Source organism: Trachemys scripta, chromosome 14, assembly GCF_013100865.1.
Source record: "Trachemys scripta elegans isolate TJP31775 chromosome 14, CAS_Tse_1.0, whole genome shotgun sequence".
Taxonomy (NCBI): Eukaryota; Metazoa; Chordata; order Testudines; family Emydidae; genus Trachemys; species Trachemys scripta.
Window position 1 is genome coordinate 30444930 of NC_048311.1, and position 10435 is coordinate 30455364.

At 42.5% G+C, this 10435-nt stretch overlaps 1 protein-coding gene across 1 annotated transcript in view; it reads right to left on the bottom strand.

The window, feature by feature from the left end:
* Positions 1 to 2051: 2051 nt before the first annotated feature.
* LOC117887822 overlaps positions 2052 to 10435 on the bottom strand; it is an 11511-nt gene continuing 3127 nt past the window's right edge. The window contains exons 3-4 of the mRNA XM_034790563.1: positions 6984 to 7193; positions 2052 to 5520 (exon numbers count right to left, since the gene is read on the bottom strand). Coding sequence (XP_034646454.1) covers positions 5153 to 5520; positions 6984 to 7193 — 578 coding nt within the window. The 3' untranslated portion in view covers positions 2052 to 5152. The remainder of the gene's footprint in view (positions 5521 to 6983; positions 7194 to 10435) is intronic.

Sequence of the window (10435 nt, forward strand, 5' to 3'; positions counted from 1 at the left end):
GAGGTGGGAAGATGGAGTGTTCCAGAGGAGGTGAGAGCAAGAAATTGTGGAAGGACCACACATAAGAAGATATCCTTAGAAAGTTTCAGAGAAACCTCTACACCTATACAAGTCCATTCACCACTGATTCCTACACTTGACTCCACCGCTGATGGAAGAAACAGGATTCATTTGCTGCAGCCTCTCACCCCCCAACCACATTCCTTCAAAGTTTTCCTAGCATTTATTTTGAATCAAGCACTTTTTGTTGTTTGTTCTTGTTTTGGTTTATGTATCTTTTAGTTTACGAGAGGCAAACCCAGTGTGAGCCCTCTTGGGCTGAAGATGAAGCACAGCCTGTGATAAAGGCACTGGAACGGCTACACGTGGTTATTCCACCTATGTAGAAACCGTAGGAGCCAAGAGGAACGTAAGGAGGACAGGAGGCAGGAAGTCATAGACTCACTGTCCTAATACCAGAAAGGCATGAAAATCAAAGATTTCATTCAATCCACTTAATTCCACTTCTGCTAAACAGCAGCGCTAGTGTGAGGAGGAAATGGTGACCAGAGAGAAACTGTTTTGGAAAGTAAAGCGAATAACTAAAAACCCAGAACTTTCATGCAAAACAGCTACAATGCACGGAACCCTTCTTCATTTGTTGTCCAGGTTTTTCCTCCCCTTGCTTCTCACCCCGCTTATTCCCCTGACCTGCTTTCCCCATCACTAGCTTTTTTGCAGGGTAATGAAGTTTGGAAACCTTACATCTGAGTGACTTACACATGAGGGTGGGGTAAGTCACATGCTTCTGGCTCCTTGACCATATTTAGCTGCAACCTTTCCAGCCTGTTGCAATTTACAAGCGGCCCTGCCAAGTAACAAGTTACTGGCCTGTGAGCTCCAGGGCGGATGACTATTAAATGGGAGCGCATCCACTCTCCACGGTATGAAAGCAGAGGAGAGAGCCTGGAAACGCCTGTGTACGAAGACAGGGTAAGAATGGAGGATTTCTTATGACAGAAACACCACCCTGTTGATGACTAATTAGACCGAGCGGGCTCCAGATGGCCAGCTTCTTTAATAAAGCCAATTAGGGATCCAAATATTTGTGTGCAATGCCCTTTTTCCTAGAAAGACTGAGCAGCAATGGAGGCCTCACATTTTTGCTTCAGACTCAGGTCAGCCTTGCAATCCCTGGAACCCTGAGTGTGTAACTGCAGATGTGAAGGAGGAAAATGGGAGGGATTCAGCAGGGATTGAGATATTTGAATCCCTCTTCTGACTCCAAGCTTTATCCCAAGCCAAATTATTTTTCAAGAGCTGAAAAACTCTGGTTCATCAGACTCCCACCCCCATCTTTTTTTTTTTTTTTTTTTTTTGCAGCAGCCTTCGTTCTCCCAGGTTTGGGCCATGAGCAGAAACAGAAGAACTGTAATACTGTGAGAAAGAATGCCCTACTCCTAACTTGAGCAGAAGTAGTGAGTACTGGGAAGCTCAGAAGGTTTCCATCCTCATTTTGCAGACCCAAGAGTTTACCTTTGGGTATGTGAGCAACTGATTTTAATCTTCTGAGGTTCTCCAATCCCAAAAGCTGCTCATTCGCATAGCTACCATTACCACAGCATCTGAGCACCTCACAAATCTACAATTATATTGCTCTTCCCCTAACCGCTATGAAGTGTTATCTCCATTTTACAGCTAGCAAACAGAGGCTAACTGAATTGTCTAAGGTCACACAGGCAGTGTATAGAAAAGCAGGGAATTGAACCCAGGTTTCCTCAGCCCCGGGCTAGCACACTAACTGCTAGGCCAGCCTTTCTCTTGCTCTCTCATGTAATATACTTCAGGACCAATGGGCAGGGACACTTAACTCCACTCCTGTCATGGGCCAAATTTTACAGCCCTTCCGCACATTGAGAAACACTTACTCATGAAAAGCAATCATACTCATTTGTCTTTAATGGGACTGCTTGTATCCGCAGTTACCAGAGCTGGCTAGAAAACAACAATTCTGTTTCACGACAACTTTTAAGGTTTCAAAATATATTTTTGAACAAAAATAAAATCTTCTGATGGTTTTTGCAAAATGGAATTGTGTCAAAACATCTGTTCTCAGATCCAAAAAATCAGGCTTTTGATCTCTTTCTACCTCTTTCTCTCTCTCCCTCCCTCATCCATTCTGGACTCGAGAAACTGTCCCTTCAAAACTTTAATACAAATTGACACATTTTCCCACACCATTCTGGTTTTGATGAAACAACATTTTTTAGAAAAAAAAAAAAAAATTAGAGACGTTTACCCCCGGTCCAAATTTGGCCTGTTGTATGTGTTAGATTCAAAGAATCACGATGGAGAACCCTCTTCTCATGAAGATGGCAGGGGAGGAATGCTGGTGGGTTCCAGAATGTCCATTTCCAAATAGCCTTAGACATGTCTGAGTGCATTGGACTGAAATAACCACAGACATTATGAGGTTTGTGGTGTGTCTGAGTGTAACAATAGCAAAAGAATCCTATATGAGAATTCCCGGACACATAAGACTAATATAGCCCATATATGTTTCATGAAATGCACTGTGCACAGTCACCCAGCTCTTATTAAAAATGTCTGGCATGGGAGAATGCATCTGAAATGTAGCATCAAACGCAGAGGAAATTTCACAAAAACTAGCTGAACTAACGCTTTATTTTGTGTACATTATGTATATTTTGTTAAAAGGATCATAAACACAGTATGTAGAAGACAGTTTTTCTCCCCCTGTTGACTAACACACTCACCCACCCCTTCCCTAATCAGGAAGAGCCACACACAATGCAACACAGTCCTAGCAGACAACATAGTGTGATCACAGCTATCTAGCTATGATAATCAGGGAATGCAGGATTTGTTGGGGTAAACCATCTGGGTTATTTTCCTTCATGAGGGGCAGTGACAGGCCACAGAGAACTCAACCCACCAAGCAAGTAAATACAGAAGGTGAGCTTTGAGAGCCATTGACAACTGCAAATGCCCATTTGTTTGAAAAATGCATGCCTGTGAGACTATCAGAGGCATATATTGCAGTTTTCAAGATGTTACCGGCAAAGCAGCAGGAAATAGCTGTGGCAATATACTTATTTCCCAAGTTCCTTCAACAACAAAATGAAAAGAACTAGAGAGAGAGAGAGAGAAAGTTTGGGAGTTAGGCAAGGAAGGGGAGACATATGCCCAGTCTGATCTGAATGCAGGAGCATTTGCTTGCATTGAGGTTCAAGAAAATAATAATAGCGATCAGCATTTCTCTGCTGGGTTTTGGTGAGTTTGTGCCAAGCCGGCGTCTAGCAAGCGGGCATCCTGAAACTCCAAAAGGAAATGTCTGAATAGTTTGGATTTCTGGCAGGACAGAGTCTGGTGGATATTTACAGAGAGCGGCTCACTGCCGAGAGAGCAAAGAAACCTGCAGTACGCTGCCCCAGTGAGGTGTGTGATGAGCTGAGGGATGGTGAGAGGACGTTTAAGGGCAAGATAAGTCTCTTGGGCTCTCTGATGTATTTTGGGAGTGAGCAGTGGCAAATGAGAACAACATTTAAAACAACAGTATGGGGTACAGGAGCGAGAGTCTAAAAACCCAGAGATTGAGCTCCCTTTGTAGTTATTTGTGGAGCTCTAGCAGGCTGGATAGGATTTCACTTGTGGTTTCTATTTTCTCCATCATCTCTCAAAAATGTGACAAATTCAATGAGCTTTTCAACCACCGGCCAGGTCCAGCATTTGCAAAACCATCCCACCCTCCCCCAGTCACACAGTCCTTTCTCCAGAGAGGCCCATTTTAATGACAGGCCTCCTGGTCTAAAGTGTTATGGAATTATTCTGACCTTCCTTTCCCCTCAGGCTCAGCTGAGTGTGCGTGAGGTACTGCAGCTGTGATCCAGTTGGACTTCAAAGGCTAGCATCCCTGCGAACGGTTCAGCCAAGATCCCATTACTCTCATGACAAGCACCCGATATTTGCAGGTTGTCCTATTTCCATTGTTTGAGTTCATGTAGTGCTCTTGTAGAAGTGATGGAATAGTGCTATCAATAATCCACTATAGTGCTAATCGATTCAGTCTGGCAATGCCCCTCACACCTGACCTTCAGCATACCAATCCATGCTGTCCCAGTCCTACTCCCCCATCACCGTTTTCCTGATGCTCTTCAATCCCCACACATCTATGTCAATACACCTCACACCTAAAGAGAAGCACTCCTGAAATCCTAGTCTTGCCAACCTTTCCAATGCAGTTTAATCCACATCTGTAACAACTCCTGTTATCCCAGTCCTGGGGCCCTGTACTGCTATGCTGATGCATTTTAATACCAACTTGCAACACACCCGTGCTATTTTAGTAACGTGTTGCCTGCCTCAAGGTTCTGTCTCAATGAAAGTGGGAAGCACGCGCACCTTTGGGAATTTCAAGAGATGAGTGAGGAGGAAAAGCAGGAACTTGTAGCACAGGAGATATGTGCCTTTAAATTCAGATGATTATCTGTAGCAATAATAAGCAATGTAGAGTATATCTCTATACCTTCAATGGGTACTCCCCGCCCTTAATCTGGACACCTGGTTTTAGCACACTAGCTGTGTTTAAGATTTGAGAGGCAGCCTAGTTTGACCTAGAAAATAAGGGTGGGGATTCTACTGAATTCCAATACAAACTGTGACAGACAGGTTGTCTTAGACAAGTCACATACACTCTCTGGCCTAGTTCTGGTTGCTTTGCATTGCTCTGGTGCGGCAACGCAGCTGGAAAGCTGACTTAACCTGCTACTCAGGAATTCACCTTGCACAAAGTGGAATCTATGGGTGGCCTCCAGCCAGAAAGACAGAGTAGGGGTGGAAATCCTGCATTAGAACTCAAGTGTTGACATTGCTATACTAAAGGGAGGAGGTACCTTCTGTCCATCGGTGATTTTCCAGATGGAAGTCAAAGGCCCTCTGGGGACAAATGCTTGTGCCCTGGCTAGGGTTCCTTGAGTGTACAGAATAAACTTAATACCTAGGGCTACCCATAAGCTATTTGCTGAGTGCATATTTGTTGTCCACATGATGACTGCACTACCAGGGTGGGCTCTAATTCATCGTTATGTACACAATCCTTAGGTAATAAATGCAGGGCATAAACTCCAATTCTATCCCTATTTCTGGAGCCCCTTTATAGGGTCAGGCCAGCTAACCGGGCCATTTCCTTCAGCACCCTGCTGGCATCTTCTCCATACTGCTTTGAGAGGTCTTTGGCCAGGCTTACTTTCTGGAAGTTCTCTCTCAGATTAACTTCTAGACATACTTGGTCCAGGTACTCTGGGTTTGCAGCTTTCACAGTCTCCTCCAGCTGACTCTGACGCTGAAGCACAGAGTGGACCATTTCCTGGAGCTTCATTTCCGTAGCAAGGACACACTTCGTGGCATGATTCAGCTCCCCCACCTGCCGTTGGGCCTGCTCCAATTTTTCAGGCACTTCTTTTTCCTCTGCAACGAGGGAAAACCTATAGCCCTCCATGTGCACCTGTACATTGCAGGCACCTAAAAGACAAAACAATGTATATCTTGGGATTTAGCTGGTTCTGGTTTTGATCCAAGAAAGATGTCTAAATACTTTTGTCACTAGAAACCTAAACTTGGCACCACTGAGCTATTCACAGTGACTGACTGGGAAAGGAATGCCATAAAATTAGGTTCTTTCCAACTTCCTTATCTGTGGTTGTGTTTTGTGTGTATGTGTGTTTTGTACAATAGAACCATTTCCCTCCCAGTAGTAAGTCAAGTTCCTCCATGCCACTTGCTTAAACACACGTGGACCAATTCATCCTTGGTACAAACATATTGATATTCCCTCTAGGGAAGTCATTGGAGTTAAACCTGAGTAAATTTGACCCTTAATCCTCTGTCTTTTACCTGCCATTCTTTCAATGCAAACCATCAGGTGTTGGGTGAGTCTTTATAAAAACTGTATTGAAAATCTGGTCTAATCTTCCATGAGACGCATCATTGTTCTTCTTATTATTGGCTTCACAAACAGATGGTGCTTCTAGCTCCATATGGGATTTGTTTAGCTCCTTGTTTAGATTTTTTTTTTCTTTTTTTGCTGCAGTCGCTCAGAAGGTTAACATTACATAGGAAGGTTTGGATTTACTGCCAAGTGAAGAGTTACTGCACTAGAAAGCCAAATCTAAAGAGAGGGAACTTGAGACAGATTTGTAAGGTCACTGAACCTGTCTGGGAAAAAAATTGTATTCCTCTACAATGTAGAACCAAGCTAGAAGCATGGCAGGTGGAAAAGGGTGTCCAAAATTCTTAGCATCTTGATGGCACATTGCGACAGAAAACCAGGAAGTGGTCTGATAAGAATTAGCAAATCAGTCATATGCTTTTGTTAAATAACAGGGAAGTTCGAAACAGGGCTGGTTCAGTTGTCTAAGGTTTTCCCTGCCACATGGGAGACCTGGATTCAATCCCACTCCTGGACTTCATGAGTACAGCAGGAACAAGAAGCAGTGTAAATGCAACTCCACCCACAAGTGGGGTGACTCCTATCCTGGAACAGTCACACACACACACACACACACACACACACACACACGTCATCTGAAACCTTGTGAAAGGATGGAATCAGACTAGGTGCAGTGTTCTTATTTTATGCAAATTAGTTCCCTATGTTCCCTCCAGCCCCCAAGAAACATAGCCCTCCTGAATAGTGTGAAACATGTTGTTTGGGAGAAAGCGAAGGTAACCATAGTCTGACACACAGCTTCGGAGGGCTAATCCTTATTAATACACTTGTTAATCTCTGCTGCTCTCCTGTAAAATGCAGCCTCTTCATTGCTGACCTTCCTAGTAGCCACAAGGACTAGACAGATTCCCTACAGAGCCCAGCCAATGCTGTGCCCACATCAACTTGCAGGGGGGCACTGTTAGTTCAGTCTGAGGATTTGGTACTCACTGTTTTACCATTGGCTTCAGTTCACTCTTAGTCTTTGTCTGCTTACCGTGCTCCTGCTTTATATTTTCTATGCAGGCTGCAAGACTATTAGTGGGAGCACAGCCAGAGACTTCTTTCAGCCTTTGGATGGCTTCCTTCATGGCCCAGTGATCCCCGTGCTGCTTGTTGAAAGTTTCAGCGATATCTGAAAAGAGTGTGTCAATCTGGAGCACATTGACCAGTTTCATAGTGAGGGTCCCTTCCTTACTGAAGACATCTGCAAAGATTAAAGACCCACAGGAATTGGAGTGTTAGCAAAATAATAAATCAAATGGGAAATGAAAAAAAAAGACTTGCATGAAATATATGGAAGACTCTGGGCTACCGGCCATGCTCAATTACAAACTCATAGTAATATTTAGCAGTCCTCTTGGTACTACCGGCTGGAGCCAGATATCTGTCTATCTACTTTGGTGCTTTTCAAGTCCCAGTAACCATTGTATCTGCTTACTTCATGATCTTTAGTGCATTTATCGTCACAAAACCCCCGTGCAGCCGCAAAGTGCTATTACCCCATTCTGCAGATGGGAACTGATGCACAGAGAGATGACGGGTAAGATTTTCAAAAGGGCTTAAGTGATCTAGGAACACAAGTCCAATTTTCAGAGACTTTAGTGCCTAAGTCACTTTTTAAAAATGGCATTGGTCACTTAGGCATCTTTAAAAACTTTACCCTAAATGACTTGCCTAAGGTCACACAAGAAGTAGAGCAGAGAACTAAACTGAGATCTCCTGAGTGCTACGCTAACTACAGCATCATCATCCTTCTCCTATCCTCTACTTAGAGTTTTGACCAGTAGATCCCATTTTAGGGTAGGAAGGCTGGACAGGGCATTGGACTGAAACTTTGGAGACCTCGGCTCCATTTCCATCTTAGCCACAGATATCCTGTGAGACCTTGTGCAAATGACAAACTGAGAGCTGGTCGGAAATACATAGATGGATTTCAGTAACGATATATGCCAAGTACTCCACTTAGGAAGGAATAACCAATCGCACAGATACAAAATGGAAAATGACTGGCTAGGAAGGAGCACTGTAGAAAAAGGATCTGGGAATGATAACGGATCACAAACTAAATATGAGTAAACAGTGTAATACTGTTGTAAAAAAAGTGAACATCATTCTCAGATGTATTAGCACTGGGAGGAGTGAGGTAAACAAGACATGAGAAATAATTCTTCCACTTTATTAAGTACTGATAAGGCCTCCACTAGAATACTGTGTCCAGTTTGTGGCACCACACTTTGGGAAAGAGGTGGACAAATTAGAGAAAGATCTAGAAAACATGACCTAGGAGGAAAGATTGAAAAAATTGGGTTTGTTTAGTCTGTAGAAGAGAAGACTGGGATGGGGGCAGACCATGATAACAGTCTTCAAATATGTAAAATGTTGTTATAAAGAGGAGGGCAATAAATTATTCTCCTTATGCACTGAGGACAGGACAAGAAGCAATGGGCTTAAATGCAGGAACGACGGTTTAAGTTGGACATTTGGAAAAACTTCCTGTCAGGGTAGTTAAGCACTGGAACAAAGTGGGAACTGGAACATGCAGGAATGACGGTTTAAGTTGGACATTTGGAAAAACTTCCTGTCAGGGTAGTTAAGCACTGGAACATAGCTGGGAATTGGTCCTGCTTTGAGCAGGGGTTTGGACTAGATGACCTCTTGAGGTCCCTTCCAACCCTGAGATTCTAGGATTCTATGAAATGACTTATGGAGGCTGTAGAATCTGTCACTGGAGGTTTTTAAGAACAGGTTAGACAAACACCTACTCAGGGGTGATCTAGTTAATACTTAGTCCTGGCTCAGTGGATGCGACTGGACTAGATGATCTCTCGAGGTCCCTTCCAGCCCTACAGTCTATGATTCTAAAATTTAATCTACTCTATGCCTCACTTTCCCATACATAAACTGAAGATAATGCTTCCTCACCTTACAGAGGTGTTGGGAGGATAAAATCCTTTAATGACTGTGAGATGCTCAAATCTCCTCCAATAAGCAAATGTTTCTTATTCTTTGCACATAATGTTTAACAGAACATGTAGGCTAAGAATTTCAACTCCACTTAGAGCATTTGGCTGCCCAGTTCCCAATAACTTTAATGGGGATTTGAGAACCAAATCCCTTAGGTGATTTTGAAAAAAAACAGTTGCACCAAAATAAGTACTAGAATCCTAATTAAAAGTTGAGGTATCTAACTGGAAATCAGACCAATGGTTCCATGACAACACACTTAGACCATAGTTTGTTTTACAAACCTGCAGAAAATCTAATTGCATCTCCCGAGTGATGGAACACATGATCCATTTACTAGTAATATTTCTAACAAATGTCACAGCAACATTTTTTTTTAAAAGAAGGAAAACTCTAGTCAGATTTTATTCTCCAAAAGTAGGTTTCAGTATGCTCCCTTACTGCCAGATTAATGCTGAGAGTGGTTTTCAAGAAGTGTCTTAGTTCTATTAAAAAAGAGAGAAAGAAAATACTTTTCTTCAACAAAAAGGAAAATTAAGAGTGCAAGTAATCCATTTGTAACTAAACAGAAGGTCAGAGTCTGCTCTCTGAGATGTCAGGGAAAACCCAGAATTACTCCACTGAACGCAATGGAGAGTTACTCCATAGTCAACTGAAAGTAGAATATGGCCATTTATCTAGCTCCAGGTGGATCTTTTATTTACTTATTCAGTCTGTCTGAAACAAATACCTGTTTGGCAGCTTTGTTGAATACTGTAGAAAAGTGATTTGAGAAACTGTGAAACCTGTGATAAATGCTAAGCTGATATCTTACTATACAGCTAGCTGTCAGTTATCCCATTTCCAGGTAAAATATTAGGGCTGGGTTTTGACAGAGAATAGAGATTTCAATAAGACAAAAAAAAATATCATGGTAAGTCTCTGCTTTCTGCAAAAAATGTTGAGCTTTTGTCAAAAAACCAAATGACCAAAAATCGGAAACACTTTGATTTTTAGCTGAAGACCTATCTGATGCTGTAAGAATTGTCCCAATTCGACACTTGCCTTCCCTTCATAAATTACTATAATGTCTATCACCACCGTTTCTAACCCCTTTAAATATTCCATTGAACATATTGCATATTAAACAGAGATTTTAGCCTTGGGGAAAATCCACCTTTGTCAATTACATTCTATTCTCCCTCCTTCAATGATCCTCCAGTTTCAACTAAATTTGGTATTCTTCACTTCCTGTCCTAAACTGCTGCATTCCACCCCAAATATGGCTCCACTTCAGCAGCACTGAAGTGAATTCCTATACATGTTTGGTAGTTTAGTTTTTTGGGGGGATAAAAATTGTTATATAAATGTGAGGACTATCAGAGGGGTAACCGTGTTAGTCAGAATCTGTAAAAAGCAACAGAGGGTCCTGTGGCACCTTTGAGACTAACAGAAGTATTGGGAGCATAAGCTTTCGTGGGTAAGAACCTCACTTCTTCAGAT